Consider the following 27,116-nt stretch of genomic DNA (forward strand, 5'->3'; position numbering starts at 1 on the left):
GGGGCAGGTCCGTCCCAGGCTGGCTGTCAAGGCCTTCAGGGCACAGCTGACTGCCCAGGACCACCTGCAGCCTGTGTCCACAGAAGCTCAGCGTCACAGGTCCCCTGACAACCTTCACTGGTATTTTAGTCAAGCCAGGACGAATGCTGTATAAAATTCTATTGCATTTGGCACTCAGGAATATTCCTGACAAAATATGGTCTAAAAGAATGGGAAAAGTAACATTTCCGTGAAAACACTGAAATTTTATTGATATATTGCAAAAGACTTTCACACCAAAACTAAGAACATGAGCAATTTTAGAAGCATGCAAAGGTACTTTTAACATGCATTTCAAAAAATTTCCCAAAACATGAAATCAGTACATATAATAATAGAGAACAACAACAAAAAACAGTGAGTAATTGTTTACATCTCACAAGCCAATACTCCTGTATCTTACAGAACGTAATTCAGAACTTCAAATAGTCATAAATTTAAATGTCTGAAAAAAGAAATTGAAATTTAAACATGTAGCCATCCTCTGCCCAATACTTTCACTCAGCTGTTAGTGAACCACACGAGAGAACCAATGTTACATCTTCTCTGAGAACAGGAAACCCCTTCACTTGACCTGGGCACACACCTGTGCAGCTCTGCTGCTTGCTAGTATCATGTGTTGTGTTTTATGAAAGAGACTATACACTGGCGCATACACTGCAGGTGGCCAACAACCTCAGGGGAAAAGCCAGTGCAGCTCAGGAGGCCTGGCCACCGACCCAAAGGCCTCCCCGGTGGGCGCGAAAGCTGTATTTACCACAATGGGATAAGAATGTTACAAGAGCTGCACAGAATCAGAACCTCTGCCAGCAAAGACAGCACAACTTCCCAAAGAGCCTGCCCAGTTTAGCCAGGAAAAAAGGACCGCTGGTACACCTCACGTGCCAATCGGACACCTGCCGGTCAACCACGGGCTCACAGTGGCAGCAAGGATGCGATCCTGGCAGCTGTCCAGGCTGGACACCACGTCCGCCCCCCAGAGGGCAGCAGCATGACTCCACCCAGCAGCATGCCAGGCCCCACCACTGGGCAATGCCCACCAAGAAACAGACCGTCTTATTTTACAGATGAGGAAACTGAGAGCAAGAGGACGGTTCGCGCCTGCTCACGGGGCACGACAGCTTGACGACAAAGTTTACTCCTGTTCAGGTGGTGCTCCATACCTGGGACACATACAAACGTGAGCCCCTGTGCTTTCTGATGTGTAAAACAGAATAAAGACTCGGGGGGCTGTCCTAACAGTCATGTTCTACCGTGTTATTTTCCAGTTCTAGGCAAAGCTGCCAGCCCCACACTGAGGCAGTGCACAGGGTGTGAACTGGCCAGCAGCTCGCCGTCTAACTTTTCGGGTAACATGGAGAGCCAGGCTCTGGGCAGTCCCACATTGAAGTGCTCATGACAAATGCACATTTCCTGATGACCTCATGACTGCAGGTGCTGCAGCTTCGCCGCAGGCTGAGGCCATGAATGTGTGCAGGGCTCACCATGAGCAGGTATTCTGAGCGTTACCTCCACGCACAAGTCCTCTTCAGTTTCCACTGGAGAGAAACCTGTGTCCTGTCTGTCCCGGACGCTGCAGGTTCCGAGGGTACTTCAGAAGCTTTACCTCCAGAAGGCCCTGGCTCAGGCTGCTATTGCTGAGGCAAGCCCATTCTCACCCCTGGACTGTCTCTTTGCAAGATGTCAGCTTAGCCTGGCTAATCAGCTATCGCTATGCAAAGACTACGAGGAGCATTAGCACACACACAGTTATGCTGAATGCCAACTAACTCATGGCTGAAAGTGAAGTCAAGCGTTAGTTGCTCAGTCATGTCTGACTCTTTGCGACCCCATGGACTGTAGCCTGCCAGGGTCCTCTGCCCATGGAACTAAGGCAAGAATACTGGAGTGGGTTGCCAATTCCTTCTCCAGGGGATCTTCCTGACCCAGAGATCAAACCCAGGTCTCCTGCACTGCAGGCAGATTCTTAACTATCTGAGCTACCAGGGAAGCCGCTGAAAAGGTTTCTTAAGCAGTGCAGAGTATGAATTTTAAGAAATCTCAATTTATATGTGCAAGATCAGGTTTTAAGAATGTACCAAACACAGGTCTAGATGAAAAGACAACAACAGTGAACTCAGGTGGTACAGTTCATTACCTGAACGCCTGGCTTGCATCACTCAACCTGAGTGTCAAGGCAGGCTTCACAGCAGGTGGCCAGCAGGACAGCCCAGCACTCACAGTGTCTCTGCTTCCACCTTCCTTCCAGAGTCTCATCATCAACTCATGTTTCTATCAATTAAGAATTTCTCACCATTACTAATCCCAGTGCCGCAAGGTGACACTTAGTAATGCTTGATCCTTGAGGGAAAAACGGTCTGAATGTGACTGCCTGTCTTCTTAGCTCTGGTCACACAGCAATATCCATTTCTGTTCAGAAGCCTCTGGCCACTCTGCAGGGTTTAATTCACATTCTCATTCACTCTCACTTTCATCTTCATCCGAACTTTTGTCACTGGTCTCAACCAAGCCTGCCACGTTGCAGGACAGGTTTTTAGAGTTTACAACTAAAAGAGGTAGATATTATCAAAAATGCATTAATAATTACAGATTCATTAGCAAATCTTCCCCCACGCCCATTATTTTCGTCATTGCAGAAAAAGTCCCTTGGGTTCTAGCTCTATATTTTGTGACTCAAGTTTTCATTATTTTAAGCAAGAAACGTGCAAGTAAAATTTGCCTGCATATGGGTAAGTTATTTTCCTAGGATAAATATTTGTACAAGTGTTATAAGGAGGTACGTTTATAACCAAGAGTTGATACTCCTCAAAGCAGAACATTTAGCACCGAGATCAACCACAAGGAGAAAACTAACACCTAAGGGCTTTACAGTAATGGCCCATTTTTACATTGCATTCCTGGAATCTGCTGAGTGATGTGTCCACCCCCATGATGCTCAGGTCCTACGACTCTCCTGGGGAGTGGGTGCACCTGCTCTTACCTTTGGCAAAGTGGCTATCCTCCTTATCCTCGTCACAGTCTTCCCAGTGATCAAAATCAAAAGCCACATTGGGATTCTGTTCAACATAACACTTTACATTACTTGAGAGAATAAAACATACTCAGCATGTTAAGACCAAGCATGGTTGACTTCTACTCACCCTCTGTTTGAGTAAGCCACACCAAGACTCCCTTTGCTCTTTTGCAAGAGTGATTACAGGTTCGTCATATTTAATTATGCATTTGCAATCATCTTTTATTATGTTGGCTTGCAGCTCCAAATCAGCCAAGTAAAATTTCTCTCCTACCCAGGCACTAGATTTACAAAAAGAAATAAAGTCAGCCTTTTAAAACATTAGAAATTACTTCTATTTTGTTTTATAAGCTATACATAAACCCACCTGAAAACAACTCTATCTCTAAAGTATTTACATTTATAGTCTTTTACATTCCTTATTTTTATCTTCAGTATGACCACATCCTCTTTTTGGAACCATTTTATTTGTGGGTGGAAGCTGGAAGAAAGGGAAGAGGATTATATACTCCTCTCTGTGTATTTGCTAGGCAAGTAAGGAAAGCAGACCCCAGCAACGAGCATACCTTTTCGGCGGCTCTGCAGTTTTGTTAATGGAAGCACCTCCAGTGTTTTTAGGTAAAGTTTCTGTCCAAAAAGTCAAATTTTCCTATAGGTTATTTATATGTGACTCCATAATATATAACATACATATTATATATAACATATATATTACAAATAACATGTATATATGACTCCATTATATATATATTATATGTACTTTTGGCATTTTATGCAACTTTTAGTTGAACTACTAAGAATATGAGCATAAACTTCATAGTAACCAAAGTATCCAGTTGCAAAGAACAATTTAAAAAAAGTAAAATGTACATCATCTAGTGTAACTAATAAAACAAATACTAGATTAAGAAAAGAACTATTTACCTTGACCAGTATTATGATTAAACAATCGGGAATGTAAACTCTGTGAAAAAGGACCACATGTAATTGTTGGCCATAGGACACCACTGCTCCAATGTCCCTGCTATCTCAACCTGCTAGGACCCCTAACAGTTTCCAGAACAGCAGTCAGTACATGCAAGGACCACTGCAGCACATAACATTTTGTAAATCAGTGCAACTGAAATTCTCAATCTAAAACGTCTGAGGCGTTCAAAGACTTGAGCAAAAATGTTTATAAGGGGCTTTGTTAACAACAGTCAAAAACTGAAAACAATGTCTTTCAACAGGGAAATGGGGAAATAAATTGCAATATATTCATCACAGAATGAAAGCGAAAGTGAAAGTCACTCAGTCATGTCTGACTCTTTGCGACCCCATGGACTATATGGTCCATGGAATTCTCCAGGCCAGAATACTGTAGTGGGTGGCCTTTCCCTTCTCCAGGGGATCCTCCCAACCCAGGGATCGAACCCAGGTCTCCCGCATTGCAGGAAAATTCTTTACCAGTTGAGCCAGAATGGAAGCCCATATCATAGAATATAACTCAGCAATAAAGTGCCACTGCTACCTACAATAATGTAGATGAATTTCACAGACATAATGCTGAATGAAAGAAGACACGAGAGTGTATACCATGTGCTTCCAATTCAGCAACACTGATGGTATCGCAAGTAAGAACAGGGCTCCTAGGCAGGGTTACAGACAGGAAGGGTACGTAAGGGAGACCACTGGGATTCTGGAAATGGTCAACAGCCTGACCTGGGTGGGGTAATGGACATGTACACACAGGAAGATTCTGTATGTTTAAGATCTGTGCACTTTTACTGGATGAGCATTATACCTCAAATAACAAAAAGGAAAAAAGTTACAGGAAAAAAAAATTGGAAGCGGAATTGTCAAAAATAGAAAGTTAGGTAACATCAGTTTATATCACCTTCTAATTCATCTAAAAGTAGAAAGCTTAAACATCAGAAAATGTCCAAGCATTAGTGACTTTAAATTACCCATCTTTTAAATAACCAACCATGCTTTTGGTTTTCTGAGTTTGTCTTGGCGTCAGTTCCTCTCTCTGAGCCCTTGTCCTCTTGCTGTGTGCTCGGCAGACAAGCACTGTCTTCTCTGGAAGAAGGTACCCTGGGCAGAAGAGGCAGAGGTGAACCATGAGACGAAGAGAGAAACAATCTGGCTCCCTCCAGGATTTCCAGCAAGAGGGAGGCAGGCCAGCCACACACGGCTGAGAAGTGCCTCCTACAGCAGTCAGACCTGCGTACAACTCACGGCTCACTGGCAGACGCCAGGCAGGTCAGCCAGCCTGGGCACTGCTGGCGTCAGGGGCCGAGTGGCTGGTCGACATACATCATACAACAGCTGCAGGAACTCATTTGCCAAAATAAAATTCTTTTCAAATCACTTAACTGTGAGAATTGTATGCACCGCTGCCCACTTCAAAGAGTATAAAAGAGCAGAAAGTACAAGCCATCTCCTTTCCTCTCCTGTCCCAGCTTCCTAGACACCCTCTTACCACTCTGGATCTATTTCTAGAAACATTCTTTGCAAGAAAAAGCAAATACTGCCCTCTGTATCTTTCTATCTAGAACACACACACATGTTTAAACACATGGGAACCTACTACATTACATTCACTTTTCTATCCCTTACTTTATTGTACTTAATAACTGGAGATTACACCATATCAATATATAGAGGGCAATCTCATTCTTATAAAAAACTGTGTTTTTCTTTTGGTTGTTTTAACAGGTAACCACATACATGTGGTTCAGTATTTTAGAAATAGATAGAAAGGTCTACACAGTGAAAAATCTCTCCCCTCCCCTGTTCCCCAGTCACCAATTTCCTTTCCCAAGGGAGAAAACAGAAATCATTTCTTGTGCATCATTTTTGAGTTAATGAAACCTAAAGGAGCAAACCTATACGAATACACGTATACACACCCTTATGGGTAGGGAGTGTGCGTGTGTGTGTCTCCAAAGGCACGTCTGACTGACACATATGAAGCCTGTGGCATGGAGGGCAATGCCCCATGGTCCAACCACTCAGGCATGGACCCCTTTCTCAGGCTTTGTTCCCCTAACCACCATGCAGCCTTAGACCCTCTGTCGCCCACCCTCTTCTTCCGCCACGGCTCTGACCTCCTCCTCCTGGCCCTCATTTACTGGGGATCAGTTCCTTCCTCCTCCGCCATGACTGTCCTCAAACACCAGCAAACTAGAGCCTCCCCATCCACTTTCCTGCACTCTAGGTTTATACCTCAATAACCTGAAACTCAAGTCCCAGACCCACGTGGTGTCTCCTCCCCTCTGAGCTGGCTGCTCTCTGGGAAACATCCTCGAACAGCCAACCCTGCCACTATCTTCTTAGTCCTGAAGACTCAGAATGACACAATTATATACGTTCCCCTGTGTCTGTCAACCTTTCAGGTCCCCAGACTCTGTCCCCCTTTCCAGTCTGCTGTGAGAATGGTGCCATGCTCCTCGATTCTGGTCCAGGAAATGCACAGCTGCCTATTCATCTCCCAAAACGGAGCCCCTTCCTGGGAGGCAAGCGTCCTCTGTGGCTCCCGTGGTCTCTGCACTTCCCTCCATGTGTGACCACAGGCGTCCAACCCTCCTGTGCGACCGCAGAATCATCTGTGCACAGGCACTGAGCAGGGTGCTTGGTTCAGAGCCGGGCTCAGCAGTAGCTGTGGGGCTCCCTGTAAGTGATCCACCTTTGTCTTGAATAAACCTACTCAACTGCAGTGGCATCTTCAGTTTTAAAAGAATATCTCAAAAGTAAGTACGGAGGACTTCCCTGGCGGCGCAGCAGATAGGAGTCCACCTGCCGGTGCAGGGGACATGGGTTTCATCCCTGGTCCGGAAGATTCCACAAGCTGCAGGGCAACTAAGCCGTGCGCTACAACTACTGAGCCTGTGCTCGAGAGCCCGAGTGCCGCAACCACTGAAGCCCACGTACCCAGAGCCTGTGTTCTACAGCGAGAGAAGCCACCGCAGCGAGACGCCCGCGCTCTGTAACAGCTAGAGAAAGCCCGAGCGGCAAAGAACACCCAGCACAGCAAAAAAAAAAAAAAAGCAAGCATGGAACAGTTTTGTTTCCTGAACGTGTACAGAAACCAAAACATATTCTAATCCCACAGGTACCCGATTTTATTAAGATAGAAAACCCTGTAAACTTCAGACAGTTTTCATCTTTGCCATGTTCTCTGAAATTCCCCTACTCTGAGCAGTAATTTAGAAACACTTCAAGGTCTCCCACGATCACAGCACTAAGTCCGCCCAACAGTTTTTGGTCCTTATTTCACGTGGCCTCAGGAGCACCGCGCAGCTCACGGCTCCCTGGTCCGTGAAACTCCTCCTTTACTGCCATCCTGGATGCTCCCCCTGACCCCAGCTGGCTCCAGGCTGCACCTTCTCAGATGCCCACTGCCGGCCACCTCTCAGCATTAGAGGCCCTTCAGCTGGCTCTCGACACCCAGCGTCTGCTGACCACACCCTTGAGACCACACTCTCATACAGGTACATTCAGAAATCGGCTGCTTCGCCCACCTGCTTCGCCCACCTCCACACTACCATCCCAGCCTGAGCCACAGTCATCCTGTCCCGACCCGGGCACAGACTTCGTCCCCTCCCGTCTCTTCTCAACACAGCAGCCCAGGGTGCTCTGATTAATAAGTCTTTCCTCTGCTCAAAACTCTCTCACGGCTCCACTTCCTCCTCCTCCGAGCTTACTCCTTGCACTGGCCACGGGATTCAACAAAATCCGACCCCCGTACCACTGCACCCCTTCCACCTAGACTCTCCCCTTGTTTACTCCTCTGATCACTGTACCTCCCTCTCTGGTCCTGGAACCAAGGAACAACCAAGCCTTTTCCTGCCCACTCGGGTCTTCGCCTCTCGACATCTGCCTGGGTCAGGACTCAGCTCTACTGTCTTGGCTCACCATCTCAGGCCCCAAACCACCTTCCCTTCCCTTCTGCATTAATCTGCTCCATCTCACATACCACCATCTGATCCCATATGTATCTCTGTAACATCTTTATTGTCTTTCTCTCCCCATTAAAATGTGAGTCCTTCATCTATTTATTTCACTACTGCATGCCTAGTAGACACTCAATAAATGTTTGCTGAATAAATGAATGAATTTTTAAAATTTCAACTTTACCTACTGGCAACTTCAATTGAAAGTATTTATCTGTTAATCAGGTCAACTGAAACAAAGTTAGACTGAAGAAATATTCCAGCATCCAAAACAAATCTGTAGACTAGGACACTCCAAGTTCCTACTTCCCTCTAGATAACACTGAAAGAACTTCCTGTTCCCCCAGCTCCACTCCTGAAGCCAGAGAGGGCAGAGCCGACCTTGTGAATTATTTGTGTAGTCCTTTCTAAGCTGTCTGGAGCCAAGACAAGACACTCGCTCAGAAAAGTCCTAAGACGACCCTAAGCTTTCACCTCAGGCTGATTTCTAGGGCAGAAGGTGGATAAAACAGGACACTTGTGCATTGCTGGTGGGAACACAACACTTAGCTGCTGTGGAAACAGGTTGTCAGTTTAAAAAATGAAACACAGAACTGCCACAGGATCCAGAAACTCCAGAAGACCTGGAAGTAGGAACTTAGGTGTCTGCACACCAGTGCTCACAGCAGCACCATTTACAGCAGCCAAATATCCACTACAGGTGAGTGGATACCAAAATGCAGTGCTCCCAGGGAAGGCCAGTGTAGCCATGCAATGCAAGATTTTTCAGCCTTAAAAAGGACAAAAGTTTGACATCTGCTATAACATGGATAAACCTTGAAAACATTATGCGAAATGAAATAAGCCAGACAGAGAAGGACAAATGTTGTAGGCTTCCCTTGGTGTGAGGTGCCCAGGATAGGTAAATTACTGGGAACAAAGCACAGAGGAGGTTCCCGGGGGCTGAGGGGACAGAAGAAAGGGGGTTACGGTGTAACTGGGTACAGGGTGTCTGGTTGGGATGTTGAAAACTTCTGCAAAAGGACTGTGCTGACGGTTACACAACGACGTGAATGTACGCGCTGCCACTGAGTTGTGTACTTAATATTAGTCAGAGGAAAACATCGTATATTAACACACACATGTGGAATCTTGGAAAAATGGGACAGATAAACGAGCCCATGTGCAAAGCAGAAATAGAGACACAGAGAAAAAACATACAGTCACCAAAGGGTGGAAGCGGGGTGGGATGAACTGGAAGATGGGGACTGACATACATACACTGCTATGTATAAAAGAGGTAACTAATGAGAACCTACTGTATAGCACAGGGAACTCTACTCAGAGCTTTGTGGTAACCTAAATGGGAAGGAAATTCAAAAAAGAGACAATATGTGTATACACATAGCTGATTCACTTTGCCGTAGAGCAGAAACTAACAGAAGATTGTAAAGCAACAACACTCCAACAAAATTTTTAAAAAATAGTTACAGTGATAGATTTTATGCGTATTTTACCACACTTCGAAAAAAAAAGTGAGAAATTCTGTTCTGTATATTTTAACACAATTAAAATGCAGTTTAAGAAATTACCGATAATTTTGCTAACTGTGATAACAGCACTTTAGTCAAGTTTTTTAAAGCCTTTTGTTGTCCCACATCCTCACCAACACTTGGTATTTCCTTTCTCTCATTTCCCATGGCTATGAAGTGGTACCGCTCCACTGTGATTTTAATTTGCATTTCCCTGATGAGTAATGAGCCTGAGGACCCTTTCACATATTAATTACTGGACAGCTAATCAATGAATTGGACATTGCGCAGTGTCTGTTCACATGTTTTGTCCTGTTTTCTACTGCTGCTGGAGGGATTGGGGGCAGGAAGAGAAGGGGACGACAGAGGATGAGATGGCTGGATGGCATCACTGACTCGATGGATGTGAGTCTGGGTGAACTCTGGGAGTTGGTGATGGACAGGGAGGCCTGGCGTGCTGTGATTCATGGGGTCGCAAAGAGTCGGACACGACTGAGCAACTGAACTGAACTGAACTGAACTACTGCTGCTGCTAAGTTACTTCACTCGTGTCCAACTCTGTGTGACCCCATAGATGGCAGCCCACCAGGCTCCCCCGTCCTTGGGATTCTCCAGGCAAGAACTGGAGTGGGTTGCCATTTCCTTCTCCAATGCATGAAAGTGAAAAGTGAAAGTGAAGTCGCTCAGTCGTGTCCGACTCCTAGCGACCCCATGGACTGCAGCCCACCAGGCTCCTCCATCCATGGGATTTTCCAGGCAAAGTAGTGGAGTGGGGTGCCACTGCCTTCTCCTAAGTGTCCGCTGTTTCTGACTGAAAGGAGCTCTTGATGCAAGTCCTTCTGGTGAACACACACGCTGAGTCCAATCCTCCCGTCTAGGGGCTGCCAGTATACTCTCTCAGAGACTTCACAAGTCTCTCTGTCTTGCTGTGGACATGAAAACTGGTACAACCCACCTGGAAAACTGCTCAACAGTTTCAATTCCATTCCATCAAAAATACATTCATTAGTGCACCAAAGCACATGACGAAGAAATGTTTAAAGTACCACCTGAAGTGGCCCAGACCTGGAAATTCCTCCCACCCACAGAATGGGGAAAGAAATCACACTGTGTTCATACAATGGAATATGACACAGCAATAAGAACCCATGGTCTACAGCTGCACACACAACATGGATGAATTCCACAAGCAACAGTTAAACACACCAGGAGACACAAGAGACACACGGCATGGCTCAAAGAACGAGCCCGGGAAGAGTCATCTGCGTTGTTTTGTGTCTGGAAGGCGGCTGCCCTTGCGGAGAACCAGGAGGCAGCTCTGAGTGGCACCCGGTTTCTGAGCTGGGCCAGTTTCCACGCTCAGAAAACCCATTAAACCATACTTGGTCTGTGTTTGCCTTTCTGGATGTGTGGTGTCAATAAGAAGCTAACAAAAGTTCACTCTGTAAGCGGTATGGTGAAATAATATATTTGGAATTTGTTTTATAATAAGTCAAGCCAAAACACAAGTGTGGGCTGGAGTGTGAATAAAATCAGACTCCCCAAATGTTGGTAATTATTGAGTGATGGGAACACAGAGACTCATTAGACTACTCTACTTTCAGCAAAAATGTTCATACCACTTGTGAGTTCTATTTCCACCAAACAGCTCTTCCAAAGGGGGACAAAAATCCACTTACAGGGTCTGGTTCAGGCTTTCTTCAAAAGATGGCATTTTAGCTCCTTTGTATAATTTTTTCAGTTGTTCTACATGTTCTGAGTTATCAATGCCCATTCCCATTGACAAAATTTCAGCTCGAACATTATAATCAATGACAGAAGTTTTCAAGTTTGAAAGTTTTGTAATGTGCACCTTGAATCAAAGACAAAATACAAAGTTTACAAGAACCACACTTAGAACTTTAGATGAGTCACAAACATTCTCTCACGGCCTCCCTATCTCACTGTGCAATGCTCAGTGCACCAGGACACATGCCACCACGTGCAAGGGTCTCCTCGTCAGAGTCTTCCAGAACCCAGCCTCGTACTGGGGAAACACGACCAGGTGTGGAGCAGGCGCCAAGATCAAGTCCTGGAGTAAAACCCCAGACAAGACCCAGCCGTGATGCTGTAACCACACACACAACTCTTAGATCTTTCTGGTTTTCCTCTCATACTCTCACCTCTCCTAACAATAGGGCTCAGGTTCTGTAGAGGCCCAGAAAGGGCCTATGCCAAGGCTCTAGATCCTGTATCTTGGACAGTTTCCTCCACTTGTTTTTTTTCTGCAACCAAAATATTCTCATCCATTTCAGTTTACACAAAATTAAGTAAAACATGGAAATCTGCAATTGTCTGCTTCCTGTTGGTGGGAGGTGTGGCCCCAGGGCTTTCCTGGGTTAGGGGAGCAGACCAGGCTAGCAAGGCAGGCACACCTCCCCTGGGACCAGGAATTGGGAACACTCTCCCATCCAGGAACAGGGAAGAACCTTTCTCCTCTCAGGCTGGGGACCACCCTGCTATAGGAGGAGAAGGCGGTGGGGTGTGTCTGTTTTCCCTCCAAGGTGCCACTGACATGGTTACACTTTGGAGCTGAGGAAGCATATTTGCCACGTGGGTTTTCTTTTTTTTTTTTGCTTCATTCTCTTGGCTGTAGTTCTAAAAAAAATCCTTGCTTATTAATAAAGTTTCCATTTTATTTCTATAATAAAGAACCACTACAATATTATTATGACATCAACTAAGAACCGCCCCCCCCTTCCCAATTTCTTCATTTACCTACACTGGTGGTATCTACCTTCCCTTCTAAAAATCATTTTCTCCTCTTACTTGTAAATCTTATACCCAAACTCATCTTTTTCAGTGTTAAGGCTTTTTCACTCTTAGGGGGAAAAAAAAAACTTTTAACAAAGCAGCTTTTATGAACTGAATTCTTTTAAACTTTATAAATAATCATAATAATTACGATTTAAGTCTAATAGAGCAAAACTCTGAAGTGAAAAGTAGAGTCCCTGGGGTGCAAGCACAGTGGAGATGCTGCTGGCCTGAGAGTGGATCTCAGGGGGAATGCCCGAGGCCCTGGCCTTGCCTTCTGTCCCACTGCCCACCCCCCACAGCAGCTCCACAGGGCAGCTGTCTGCTTATGCGTGGAACCCCAGTGCCCCATACAGGTCCAGGCACATAGGAGGTGTTCAATAAGTATTCGGTGAATGGATGAGGTAGAAACCATGAACATAATAAAACCTGTCTTGGAAAGTCCGAGGACGGAATCCTCCACACTGCTGACCACTTTTAAGATCGTTCACAACTAGACCAGCACACGGCTGTGCTCCTGCAGGGCAGGGACTGCCCCAGGGTTTCCCACCGCTGTGGGCAGAGGGCTGTGAAAGGAGAATAATGGTGCACAATCGACGCCTGGGAAAGAACTGTAAATGGCAGAGACTGTCGAGTGTACTAACAACAGTTCCATGAATTTTCTCTTGGTTGTACATGTGAGTACTTGCGATTTATACGCACATGGCCGTGAGCACTGGGTTACAACATAAAAGATTCCCTTAAACCATAAAACCCATGACCACACATTCGTGACCCAAATAACACGAGACAAGCTCTCCTTCACACAGAGCCCTTATCAAATAAGCCTCCATTTATGTGAGGCAAAGAGTTATTTAAGCAACAGGTTAGAATAATTTGGATAATTTCAAGGGCCTGGAAGATCCCATGGCAGGCTGCAGTCCATGGGGTTGCAGAGTTGGACATGACTTAGGGACTGAGCACATTCAAACACATGTTTCTTTTCAAGAAAACTGCATTCTTACCATTGGATCAATCCAAACTGTATTTCCTAAAGCCAGTATCACTTTTGCATCATGCAGTTTTCCAATGATTTTATGATGAATGTACCTAGTAACCTGAAAAAAAATACACATAAGTAAATTTATCTGAAGCTTTAAGGAAATACTTAATTCTGTACGTGCTCAATAGTTTCACAAGAAGCTTTTCCGCGCCTTTCATTTGAGCCTCACGACCACCCCACGAAGCAGGTTACGGAGGCCATAATGCCCTGACACCAACAAGGGTAACCACCAGTGGAGAAGGATGAGGACAGGTGCCAAGTCCCAAGCACACAATATTCCTGCTGCTCCCAGTGACGCTGGGGCTAAGGGGCCCTGGTCTCCACTACCAGTGGGACTCTCTCTCTCACTCTCATCCAACTTCTCAAGAAATAAACATCCATCATTTAAAGACAGGCTGACAGCTGACAGAGGAATGAGAGCTGTGCATCCACATTAGGAAACATGTGGTGTGGGGTGTCCACAGGACGGCCCTGCACTCAGGACGCACCCTTGCATCTGTCCTCAGTGCCCTGTCTACAACCCAAACTGTTCACTTTGCACCTACAACAGCTTCTTTCACATCCTATTCATCAGACTGTATGAAACGTAACCTTCCTCTGAAGAATTAAAAGCCTTGTTATGAACAGGAATCACTGCTCTGGTGATGAGCAAGACTGTCTGCCTAGTCTCTCCGCCTACCTGGGACAGCCGTGTGCTCTGCGTCTCGGCACAGGTGGGCTTCTTCACCTTCAGTGCCTTATCTGGTCTACTTGGTGACATCCTAGTTACCTGTTCTGAAGGACCCAGAGGAAACATCCCTTCCTTTGGAAGCTTTTCTGGACTGACTCTCTTTCCTTGCTCATCTTCCCAACTCCAGTGGAATTACCTGGTCCCTCCAGAGAGGTAACAGGGGTATCCAGTCTTGTAGCTACATATTTTATACCAATTCTAAGTCTGGAAGCACTATCAATAATGATGGCCAATCATGTCTGGCACCCCTCTGAGGATTCAGAGCTACGTTCAGAGCACAGCGCTGGGAAGTGCATCCCTGCCCAGAAACACGAAGCATTTCACCCAAATCCAGTACTCCAAATTCAAATATACCTCAACTCCATGTTTATTCTGGGTTAAATAAATTCTAGAAGTCAACAAATACAAAAAGCCCAAATAACCCACCTTTGGATTCCATTCAATTTCATTGTCCGCGGGTTTCACTCTACAAACGATAAACTCCACAGCTTGCGGGGGCAGTGTGTGGAAACTCTCTGGGAGGTGCAGCAACTGGTCTCTTGTGACGAGTCCAGTCCTGCCTTCATCTATGAATTTCACAAGGACATGATCCAGGGCCCACGTGTCCTCCTTCTGGTGCATCTCCAATACCTGAACCCTGCAGAACAACAGTGGCCTCAGACTGACACAGAGACCCAAAGGGAAATTAATGTCGCCTCAACTTACTTGCTAAAAGCAAACCGCACAGAAGTTTCCCCCAAACTGCAGGGCTTAACTCCATACTAGAAATAAAATAGCTAGAGTCAGCAAGAGCACTTAGCCCTGATTTATTTATTCAATTCAAGTATAAGGGCTTCCCTAGTAGCTCAGATGGTAAAGAATCTGCCTACAATGCAGGAGATCTGGGTTTGATATCTGGTTCAGGAAGATCCCCTGTTGAAGGAAATGGCTACCCACTCCAGGATTCTTGCCTGGAGAATTTCACGGACAAAGGAGCCTGGTAGACTATAGTCCATGGGGTCACAAAGAGTCAGACATGACTGAGCAATTGACACTTTCACTTCATACTTATGTATAAAAGATAGTGTAGCATTCTGAAAAGAGGAAATTCCTTTATCTGACAAGTTAAATGTTCCAAGGTTCTCAATCTGGGCTATCATCAAGAGAGGACAGGTGTGGCATTCAGCGGACATGGGAGCACACACCACGTGAGGCAGGATGGAACCCTGACTGCCGCTTCCTGAGCTGACCTTAGACAACTCACCTAACCTTGCCAGGGCTCAGTATACACACACAGTGAAAGTCGTTCAGTTGTGTCCGGCTCTTTGTGACCCCATGGACCATACAGTCCATGAAGTTCTCCAGGCCAGAATACTGGAGCGGGTAAGCCTTTCCCTTCTCCAGGGGATCTTCCCATCCCAGGGATCGAACCTAGGTCTCCCGCATTGCAGGAAGATTCTTTACCAGCTAAGCCACCAGAGAAGCCCAAGAATACTGGAGTGGATAGCCTATCCCTTCTCCAGCAGATCTTCCAGACCCAGGAATTGAACCAGGGTGTCCTGCATTGCAGGTGGATTCTTTCCCAGCTGAGCTACCAGGGAAGCCCAGGACTCAGTCAGCTTATCTGTAAAATGAGAACTGTGCTCATTTTATGGGAATTTGTAAGAATTCCATGAGTTAAAGATGCACGTACGTGCAGGACAGTGAAAGATCGATGACAGTCACATATAAATGCCACCCTGTCATCCATGCTTTGTGCTCAGCAGTCCCGTGGCCAATGGGCTCGGGAGTAGAGCTGAGCTGGGCATGTGGGCACACGACCCTGACACCACCCTCCTGGGAGGCAGCGGGGCTCAGTATATGCACACCGGTCAGATGGACAGAGATGAAAATAGGGATTCAATACCATTTAACGTTACCTTATACTTCACAACTTGTAGAGATGGAAGAGAGACATTTTACCTGTGAAAAACTGATTTTTCTGCTAACCCATATAATCCAAATTTCTCTATCTTTTCAACAGTTGCTTTATTACTGGAGTCTTCAAAATACTCTTTCATCTCAGCATTAAGAGTTGCACAAAGATCCTCATGTTTATCAACTATACGACCAAAGTAATTTGTTGCATTCAAAACATAAAAGGGTATTATCTGAAATATAAACAGTAAAGTGCAAGTGAAATTTGCTTAGTCATGTCCGACTCTTTGCAACCCCATGGTCTATATATATATAGTCCATGGAATTCTCCAGGCCATGATACTGGAGTGGGTAGCCTTTTTCTTCTCCAGGGGATCTTCCCAACCCAGGGATCGGACCCAGGTCTCCTGCATTGCAGGCGGATTCTTTACCAGCTGAGTCACAAGGGAAGCCCATAAACAGTAAACATATCCAGAAAACAAACTCATTAGATGTTGGTAGGAATGCAATAAGGTATAGTCACTTTAGAAAGTTTTGCAGTTTCTTACAAAGCAAAATGGTCTTACTGTATACAATCACAGGTAACAGTCACACTCGTTTGTATTTATCCAAGTAACTTCTGCCTACACAAAAATCTGCACTTGAGTATTAATCATAGCTTCATTAATAATTGCCAAAAACTAGAAGCAGCCAAGATATCCTTCAGTAGGTGAATGGATAAACTGTAGCACACTCAGCAATAAAAATGACCTGCTGCTGCTGCTGCTGCTAAGTTGCTTCAGTTGTGTTCAACTCTGTGCAACCCTATAGACAGCAGCCCACCAGGCTCCCCCGTCCCTGGGATTCTCCAGGCAAGAACACTGGAGTGGGTTGCCATTTCCTTCTCCAATGCATGAAAGTGAAAAGTGAAAGTGAAGTCGCTCAGTCGTGTCCGACTCTTCGTGACCCCATGGGCTGCAGCCCACCAGGCTCCTCCATCCATGGGATTTTCCAGGCGAGAGTACTGGAGTGGGGTGCCATTGCCCTAGTGAGCCATAAAAAGGCAAGGAGGAATCTTAAATGCAAACTGCTGAATGAAAAGTGAGTTCAAAAAGCCTACACACTCTATGACAGCAACTATATGACATTTTGAAAAGGGGAAAACTACACAGACAGTAAAAAGATAGGTGACTGCTAGGAACTCTGGGGAAGGGTGGGTAGAGCACTCAGGCGATTTTCAGGGCAGTGAAAGTCCTCTGTGTGATACTGTAACGGTTACATGTGTCACCATACATTTGTAAAGTCTACAGAAGGAACACGGCAAAGAGTGAACCTTAAAGTACAGGTTTCAGTTAACAATAATCTATCAGTATTGGCTCATCAGTGTCACACGTGTACTACAATCATGGAAATATTAACAACAGGGGAACTGGTGGGGTCGGAGGGACTGAGAGGGGAATTCTGTATTTTCTGCTCAGCTTTTCTGTAAAACTAAAACTGCTTGAAAAAATAAAATATATTAAATAAAATAACAACAACAAAAGAGCAGATGCGTAAAAACCACTCATACCATAAGAGCTGCAAGGTACCCTGTCCGCGCAGGAAGCAGCACTGGGAGGCAAGAGCGTGCCCGAATGACTGAGAACAGGAAGACCCCACAGGGCAGCAGGTAGTCACTGAGGGCACACTGGGCCTGGGTGACGAGGGCAGCTGACACTGGAGCATTTCCACGCGCTCTGACAGTGGGGGAAGGCTGGCCCCACGAGACTTCCACTGTCCACCCAGGGACAAGAGAGACGAAGGAGGAGAAAGGCCAGACACACCTTGGGGGAGGGACACAGAGCCCGGGCATTTCAAACATCTCAGAAACTGTGTTCCCATTTTTTTTTTTTTTTAACAAGACATGGAAACAACAGAAATGAAAACTCTGTGAAATTATAGAAACCTGACCCACATCGCTTTCTTAAATTTAGGGGAAAGGAATTTTATCTAAAAATGAACAACAGCAAAGTATCAAGGTCAAATTCCATATTAAGTTATAAAATAAAAAAGAGAATAAGCAGCAGAATAAGTTGCTAGACACAATGAAAGCCACTAGGAACGTGTATCCACAAAACAGATGAAAACTGTAACCTCTGCTTTCAAAACAAGCTGCCTTTCAGCTTGTTAATGAAGAAATTAATTAAGAAAAGTGATATACGCTATAAAACAACATAAATCACAATTTTAAACTGTAGAAATGAAGTGACAGAACTTCCAAATTTCTAAATAATTAGAAATTAAAGAAAAAAATCATTTCAGCAATAAAAACTGTATTGGAGTTGAATGGAGATTCACCCCACCCGCCCAATCTGCTCCAAAGAAAACTGTCTCTGTGCTAGTTCCCAGGATTTGTGACTGTGACCTCATTGGGGAAAAAGGTCTTTGCAGATGTAATTAAGCATCTCTAGATGAGGAGATTACTGTGGATTATCTCGCTGGGCCCTTCATCTACCGACAGGTATGCTCTGCAAGAGGCAGAGAGAGAGGTGAAAGCAATGAGGTGGTGAAAGGCACAGGCTGGAGGGATGCAGTACGAGCTGAGACAAGCCAAGGAACACGTGGAGTCAACAGAAGCTGTGAGAGGCAGGGAGAGGATGGGCCTCCCGAGTCTTCAGATGGAGCACAGCCCCCCATTGGCACCTTGATTTTAGACTCTGGCTTCCAGGACAGAGAGAGTAAACTTGTGTACAACAGCCCCGGGAAACAAATACAGCACAGCCACACAAGAGGGGAGCACAAGTATGAACGAACCCAACAGATGCACCTTAGGGGAAAGGGAAGGCGAGAACAGAACACTCAAACTCAAAAAGAAGCAAAGCAATAAAATAGTCACAGCAAAGTGACAACTCAACTCAGTAATTCTACTTACACCTCAGAATATCCCCAAAGGAACAGTCATAGATGTTCTGAAGAGGGCTGTGTAATCAGCACATTATTTTTAATAGTCCCCAGAGGTAAACTACTTTCTTTCTTAAAATATAACCGAGGACTTCCCTGGTCGTCCAGTGGTAAGGATCTGCCTGCCAATGCAGGAGACACAAGTTTGATCCCTGGTCTGGGAATGTCCCACATGCTGTGGCGCAACTAAGCCTGTTCCCTACAACTACTGAGCCCGTGCTCCGCAACAAGAGAAGCCACCACAATGAGAAGGCCCTGCACTGCAGTGAAGAGTAGACCACGCTCGCTGCAACCAGAGAAAGCCCATGTGCAGCAGTGAAGACCCAGTGCTGTCAGTAAATAAAGAAATAAAATTTATATTAAAAATTTAAATATAAAATATTTATATATAAACATATATTTAAATGCTTAAATATAAAGTATTTATTTTTATATAAAACAAAATATTTAAAATAAAATTTATATATATTTCATATATATATAATTTAAAGTATATATACATATATAAAACTAAAAAGTCCTTAAATTGTTTAAGTGGTTTATCTATCTTCCCAATTTAATCTTCGTTTTCTGAACAAACTGGTACCTTGAAATAAGGCACCATATAAGAACACATACCTAATGTCAGATTAATGGAGGTATGTTAATACTGTCATAATTACATTCTATTAAATTCTACCACTCAAAAATGAAACTTGTTCATTAAAGCTAACCGTTAATCATTGGACAAAGGATGTTTAACAGAACTTACTTTTATGTATCCAAGCACTGGTAGAGTTTGGCTGGATAACTTCCTTGGTATGTCTACTTCTGGATTAACACGGTGCCGGTCAGGACAGATCCTTCTGTCTCTGAAAAAAAAGAACAGGATTTTAAGCTCAGAAAAAAAAATTTTTTTTCAACATGAATTTTAAAGTATCCTTCAAGAAAATTAATCTATAATTGAAATCAGAGATGCTGTAAAGTAACCATATTAAATCCTTTAGATGACACTGCTGCTGCTGCTAAGTCGCTTCAGTCGTGTCCGACTCTGTGCGACCCCATAGACGGCAGCCCACCAGGCTCCGCCATCCCTGGGATTCTCCAGGCAAGAACACTGGAGTGGGTTGCTATTTCCTTCTCCAATGCATGAAGGTGAAAAGTGAAAGTGAAGTTGCTCAGTTGTGTCCGACTCTTAGTGACCCCATGGACTGCAGCCCACCAGGCTCCTCCATCCATGGGATTCTCCAGGCAAGAGTACTGGAGTGGGGTGCCATTGCCTTCTCCGAAATGTAACATGTAAATAAACAAAATATGCTTCCAAAGTAAAGATTCTGAATCAGAAACACATCACTATAACCTACAACAGAGGCCAATGAACCTCTAAACCAGGAGCCACTTAACCCAAACTGAGAAATAGTTAAAGCTTCAGTTTTAAAAGTCAGTATTTTATTTAAAAGCATTATGGAAATTTTTGCTAATAACATGTATAATGTACCACAATCGAAAAAAGAAGTTAATTTCAACAGTTATCTGTAAATTCCATCCAGTGGATATCTATCAGACATCTACTACATAGTCCCAGAGATCCACTGATCAGCTACTGGCATCGTGTCTGGATCCCTAAGAGACCTCCTGAGTGTTAAGATATACCTGTGCTCTCCAAACTGATCCACAGAATCAATGCATTTGTCAAAACTCCAGCACTGTTTTTGAAGAAACTGACAAGCCTATACTAAAATGAATATGGAGATGCATTAGAATTAAAATGCCAAAATAACCTTTAAGAAGAGCAAAGTCGGAGGACTTACATACCATTTCCCAAGACCCACTATAGTACAAGCTACCTTAAGAAAGTGCAGTACTGGTTTAAGAACAGACAAGTAGACCAATGCAACAGAGAGCATCCACAAACAGATCACATATACTCTTGCCTGTTTATGTCAAAGGCACCAACTCAGTGAGAACACAATGATGTTTTAAATAAAGAAAGCTGGAGCAAGGGATTATCCATACAGAAAAAAGTAAACCTTGTCCATGTCAAACACTATACACAAAAATTTATTCAATATAGATTACAAACCTAAATGTGAAAGCTAAATCTATAAAGCTTCTGGAAGAAAAGAGGAGAATGTCATAATCTAGAGATAGGCGTATATTTCTTATCTAAGAACACACAAAAAATAGTAACTGTAAAGTGCTTCATAGAAATTAAAAATATCTGTTCACTGAGACTCTTGAAAGAGTGAGGACTTCCCTGGTGGCTCAGTGGTTAAGAATCCACATGACAACGCAGAGTGCCCAGGTTCAGTGCCTGGTCTGGGAAGACGCCATGCGCCACGGGGCCACTGAGGCCACACGTCACAGCACTGCGCCTGCCCTCTAGAGCCCGCAGCCGCAGCTACCCAGCCCAGGTGCCACAACTACTGAAGCCGAGCGCCTTAGAAGCTGTGCCCTGCAATGAGAGAAGCCACCACAGTGAGAAGCCTGCGCACCACAACCGGAGAATAGCCCCCTGCTCACTGCAACTACAGAAAGCCTGAGCGCAGCAACGAAGACCCAGTGCAGCCACAACGTATTAATTAATTAAAAGAGGGTGAAAAGGCAAGCCACAGACTGGGAGAAGATTCTCAATGCATATCTGCGTATCTCTGACAAAGCAATTATATCTAGAATAAACAAACTACTCCTATAAATCCATAAACACCTCTTTCCCATTTTAAAAATGGGAGAAAGACCTGAACAGGCGCTTCACAAAAAAGGACGGTCACATGTCCCACAATCATGTGGAAAGACATTCAACATCATGAATTCTTAGAGCAATGCATATGAAAATCACAGGGATCTACTCCATGCCCCCATGAATACTAAGAGTTGGTGAAGATACAGAGCAATTCAAACTCTCTCGTAACTACTGATGGGATCATAAAGTGACAAACCACTTTGGCAAAGTTAAACACCTCTGCCTCATGACCCAGCGATCCCATTCTGAAGTAGACACCCAAGAGAAATGCGGGCACATTTCCACAAAAAGACATGTACAAGAGTGTGTGCAGCAGCTTTATATATAAAACAACTCGCAGGCCCATCCAGAGGAGAATGAATACAGATATAATCACACAATGGAATTCTGAGCCACAAAATAAGTAAATAAAATACCAATACATGGATGAACGCCACAGACAGTTGGCTGAACATACCACAATTCCATTTATGTAAAATTCAAAACCTAGCAAAATTAGTCAGTGTTGGTAGACAAAATGAGGGTGGTTACTGCTGGAGGAGGAGCAAACTGGGAAGGAGATGGAGAGGACCTCCAAGAGGGCCCCTCAGAGCTGCGTGTGGTTCACATGGGTTGCATTACCTATATAACCACCCTCAAGCTATAAATGTACCATCTGTGCAGTTTACTGCATATTGTATTTCAAAAAAAAAAAGATGACTGGCTTACTTGCAAAAACCAAAAGCCTTAAGATACGGACAAAGAGGCCTTCTGGCTTTTCTATCTTCTTTGGCTTCCAGAACCCCCGCCGTAAACTCGTACAGCTCTGACGGGATCTTGGCATCTGCTCGCTCCAAGTAGCGCAGGACACCAACTGCGTGGCAGGCATTTCTCTCCGACAGCAGCAAGACAGATTTGGTCTTTTTATCTCCCTGTTCTACAGAACCCTTAAAATTGGGGGAGAATAAAGGAAGTGAATCATCCACACTGGTCTAAATGATAAAACTTTACAGACTCTAAGTTTGTCATTACGTGGAAAATGCCAGTGAAATAGTAAATAATGCATATGAGTCAAACCTGTTCAGTTAAACTCTGAAAATGATCGGACATGCAATATAGGCGTCCACCGAAGACTTTTGGAGAGGAAGGAAAACTGAAGTGAATGACACACGTGGCGTCGGTGATGGCCAGGAGTGGGATGCAGTCATCTGTGAGGGCTGGAGAGAGAGAGGTGACGGTCTCAAGAGAGGCTGGGATTGTACCACACCCACTTCACAGAGAAAATTCCAGGAACCATACTTCAAAACATTTATTTCATTTTACTGTTGAGATACAAGGAAACTTCTTTCCCATTTCTTTTCCCAAAATTTCAAAGCTCAGTAATTAAATTTCAGAAAAAATAGTCTCCTTTTTAACTTGAAAAATGCCTCTATTACAAATCTAAGCTGCCCATGTAATGCTTTCACTTATTTAATACAAATCGACTTTTGTATTTCCAATACCAAATTTAGCGATCATTTATGACAAGTTTCATCACAGGCATACATATATATGACAGTGATCCTTAAACTCGACTCCAGGGAGCACATCTAGACCAAGGGTTGCTGACCACTGCCCTGGAGATACCTGAATTTCACCTCAATATCAATTAACTGAAGTTAATTTTCACTTTGAAATTAACATTACTAATACATTCTCAATAACTCTGAGAATAAGAAATTTGGAGAAGAGGTAAATAAACCAAAGAATAATTCTCTATTAGTTCAGCCTTCTCTAAATAGAAGTAGAAATTAAAATACTTACCTAATACAATGTGAGAACCAGAACTTAACTTCTTATTCCATTGTTCTGAAACACTTTTTAAATTAAAAATCATTTCTTCATGCATTTTCAAGCAAAATATGGAATTGCTTTCTACCACCTGAAGATGAAACCAAAGGGGCCAGTTCACACTCAGGAATATAAACTTAAGAGATAATTTTTCATCAATAATTATCAATTACATCAATATAAACCATTTAAAATTATCTGTGAAGGGGTTACCTCGCCGATCCACTAATTCTAAGAATGAGATGGTTGTAAATTTAAATAAATATACTTTCAAAATTCTATCATTTATATCTAAAAACTTGCTCCAGTGAAACAAACATTACTTTGCTAAAACTATGTTTCTTCCTTTTAAAATAATGTGTGCATACGTGTGTGCGTGTGTGTGTGTGTGTGTGTGTGTGTACTTATGTGTATGTATACTCACCTCTGTAGAGGTATGTACATGAACACATGAAATGTATGGCACTGTTGTCAGGAGGGGTTTGCCACTACACCTAGCTCATTTTTGTTGAAATGTGGATGTTCTACTGCTTCTTTTGTACGTGGCCTCGTTTCTACATTTTAGTATTTATACACAATTAGATTAAATCTTTGGCCAATTTATTTGGCTTCTCTGGATAAAATGATGGTATATCTTAGTGTCATCATCTCTACTTTCTTAACCAGAGGGGACAGAGCAGCTGCCACGTGGGCATGAACGGGCTCCTTTCCATGCTCAGCCAGGCCCCCCTTGGCTCTGACGCTCTCAATGTCAGGCCTCCTGCTGTCCTTTCTTACTGTCACCAGTTTTGCTTTATGGCAGAGCCGGTTCTGATGTTGAATTTATAAAATTTTATTTTCTTGTCAAATATTCCAATAATCCTCTGATGACTCCAGATTCAGCCACAGTGTGAACAGGCAAGAAGCACATTTCACGTGTGGCAGGGCTCACCTTACACACTGTTTCTGTCTCAGCTGCGGAACAGGTGAAGATCAAGGTCTTCTGTGCCTGGCTTGGGGTGAAGTCAAGAGTCTGGAGTAAAGTAGAAGTTTTTTCACATTCCAAGCAAAGATGTACAACCTGGTGAAGAAACGCAAAAACAGTGGGGCTTTTTAACATGTTCAAGGTGCCCCAGTTTTCCTTTTTATGGGAAAGTCATAATTTTAATAGAGAAGAAAGTATAAAAAGCAATAGAAATTCAAATACATAAGTCCAGATTTGTATATGAAATCAATGCGGTAATCTTTAAATAGTAAGCTATGAATAAAGGTTACTGGCCTGTGCTCACCAGCCCCCACCACGCACACAAACAACTCACTACCTGTTGGACGCAGCCATAGAGGGCAGCCTCTTCCATGGCCGTGATCACAATGTAGGGGTCGTTCATGAACTCTTTGATTAAATGCTCTATATGTCTGTTCCAGTGAACTCCAACTGCAACAATCTGATGTGGGGCAGATTCCCTTTCTTCAACTTCCATGTGTTTTTTAAAGTTATCTAATATAGCAAACATCTAAAAAATTAGTATAATTAATTTCATTTTTATTTCAAAAGACACTAAGAATTAGTTTGACAGAACATAAAAGGTAAAGAGTGTATATTTTCTGTTCTCAGAATAGGGAAAGTCTTTAAACATTAAAGCAAAAGAAAAAAAAAACTAAAAAGGAAAAATGTTAAATATAGACAAAATTAAAACAAACATCATCTAGGTATATATGGATAACACAGGTAACAACGGATTAATTTGTTGTTGTCACCAAGTCGTGTCCAACTCTTTGCGGTCGCACAGACTGCAGCAGGCCAGGATTCTTTGTCCTTCACTATGTCCCTGAGTCTACTCAAACTCATGTCCATTGAGTAGGTGATACCAACCAACCATCTCATCCTCTGTCGCCCCCTTCTCCTCTTGCCCTCAATCTTTCCCAGAATCAGGGGTAACAAAGTTAATAAAGGATTAATTGCCTTATATAAAAACTTCTACTGTACAAACTAGGTTGGAAAAAAATAATCCCACTGAAAGAAAACAATCAAAGGAAATGAAACAGCAGCTCATAGAAGATTGGGTACAAATGGCCAGTACGAATCAATGCTCAATTTAGCAAACTGTCAAGGACACAGAGATTAAGTAAATCAGACTCCATGCGTAACAATCAGCCTGGAAAAGGAAGCTGGACGAGGGCCTCCTACTGCTAGGGGATCCAGCGTGTGTGGTCCCTGGCACCCTGCCTGATGGAGTGCAAATTCATCTACACTTTCAGAAGGGCCAGTGTACAAGGCAGTGCTCCACATATTAACTTTGCAAATAAGAACTGAGACTTTAGGGGAGTTCAGGAACCCTGCCCAGACCCACACAGTCAGTAAGTAACACAGCCTGGACTTGACGCTGGGGCCATCACTGCCCCACAGGAATGTTCCAGGCTGTCACTGCTTCCAACAAATGCCTTCTAAGAATTCACAGCCTCTAATCCATTAATCCCCTTCCTAGGAATTTATCCTAAGAAAAACGTGTGCAAAAAAGATGTGTTTCTTCAGCCACACACACAAATGATCCTAAATATCCAAATATAGGGCAATTATAAAACAAATTATATTGTGCTCATAGGATTCAATATTAAGTAGACAATAACAATCATGCTAGGGAATAATAGTGAGTAGCAGTACTCACAATGCTGTTCACAAGTTACAAACTAATACACAAAATAAAGTCCTGATAACATTAAAGAGTAACGTTAAAAATTCTCCAAGCCAGGCTTCAGCAATACGTGAACCATGAACTTCCAGATGCTTAAGCTGGTTTTAGAAAAGGCAGAGGAACCACAGACCAAATTGCCAACATCCACAGGATCATCAAAAAAGCAAGAGAGTTCCAGAAAAACATCTATTTATGCTTTATTGACTATGCCAAAGCCTTCGACTGTGTGGATCACAATAAACCGTGGAAAATTCTGAAAGAGATGGGAATACCAAACCAACTGACCTACCTCTTGAGAAACCTATATGCAGGTCAAGAAGCAATAGTTAGAACTGGACATGGAACAACAGACTGGTTCCAAATAGAAAAAGGAGTATGTCAAGGCTGTATATTGTCACCCTGCTTATTTAACTTCTATGCAGAGTACATCATGAGAAATGCTGGGCTGGAAGAAGCACAAGCTGGAATCAAGATTGCCGGGAGAAATATCAATAACCTCAGATATGCAGATGACACCACCCTTATGGCAGAAAGTGAAGAGGAACTAAAAAGCTTCTTGATGAAAGTGAAAGAGGAGAGTGAAAAAGTTGGCTTAAAGCTCAACATTCAGAAAACTAAGATCATGGCATCTGGTCCCATCACTTTATGGGAAATAGATGGGGAAACAGTGGAAACAGTGTCAGACTTTATTTTTCTGGGCTCCAAAATCACTGCAGATGGTGACTGCAGCCATGAAATTAAAAGACGCTTACTCCTTGGAAGGAAAGTTATGACCAACCTAGATAGCATATTAAAAAGCAGAGATATTACTTTGCCAACAAAGGTCCGTCTAGACAAGGCTATGGTTTTTCCAGTGGTCATGTATGGATGTGAGAGTTGGACTGTGAAGAAAGCTGAGCGCCGAAGAATTGATGTTTTTGAACTGTGGTGTTGGAGAGTCTTGAGAGTCCCTACGACTGCAAGGAGATCCAACCAGTCCATTCTAAAGGAGACCAGTCCTGGGTGTTCATTGGAAGGACTGATGCTGAAGCTA

At 43.7% G+C, this 27,116-nt stretch overlaps 1 protein-coding gene across 1 annotated transcript in view; it reads right to left on the reverse strand.

The window, feature by feature from the left end:
• Positions 1-235: 235 nt before the first annotated feature.
• Positions 236-27,116, reverse strand: part of TDRD12 (tudor domain containing 12) — a 72,003-nt gene continuing 45,122 nt past the window's right edge. Inside the window, exons 17-32 of the mRNA XM_070386757.1 lie at positions 24,713-24,904; positions 24,343-24,471; positions 23,385-23,502; positions 22,659-22,798; positions 22,311-22,528; positions 19,632-19,731; positions 16,007-16,194; positions 14,492-14,702; positions 13,298-13,390; positions 11,180-11,352; positions 5,019-5,128; positions 3,619-3,679; positions 3,420-3,533; positions 3,180-3,333; positions 3,020-3,095; positions 236-2,585 (exon numbers count right to left, since the gene is read on the reverse strand). Coding sequence (XP_070242858.1) covers positions 2,494-2,585; positions 3,020-3,095; positions 3,180-3,333; positions 3,420-3,533; positions 3,619-3,679; positions 5,019-5,128; positions 11,180-11,352; positions 13,298-13,390; positions 14,492-14,702; positions 16,007-16,194; positions 19,632-19,731; positions 22,311-22,528; positions 22,659-22,798; positions 23,385-23,502; positions 24,343-24,471; positions 24,713-24,904 — 2,169 coding nt within the window. The 3' untranslated portion in view covers positions 236-2,493. The remainder of the gene's footprint in view (positions 2,586-3,019; positions 3,096-3,179; positions 3,334-3,419; positions 3,534-3,618; positions 3,680-5,018; positions 5,129-11,179; positions 11,353-13,297; positions 13,391-14,491; positions 14,703-16,006; positions 16,195-19,631; positions 19,732-22,310; positions 22,529-22,658; positions 22,799-23,384; positions 23,503-24,342; positions 24,472-24,712; positions 24,905-27,116) is intronic.

The sequence above is a fragment of the Bos mutus genome, chromosome 18 (assembly GCF_027580195.1).
Source record: "Bos mutus isolate GX-2022 chromosome 18, NWIPB_WYAK_1.1, whole genome shotgun sequence".
Classification (NCBI taxonomy): domain Eukaryota; kingdom Metazoa; phylum Chordata; class Mammalia; order Artiodactyla; family Bovidae; genus Bos; species Bos mutus.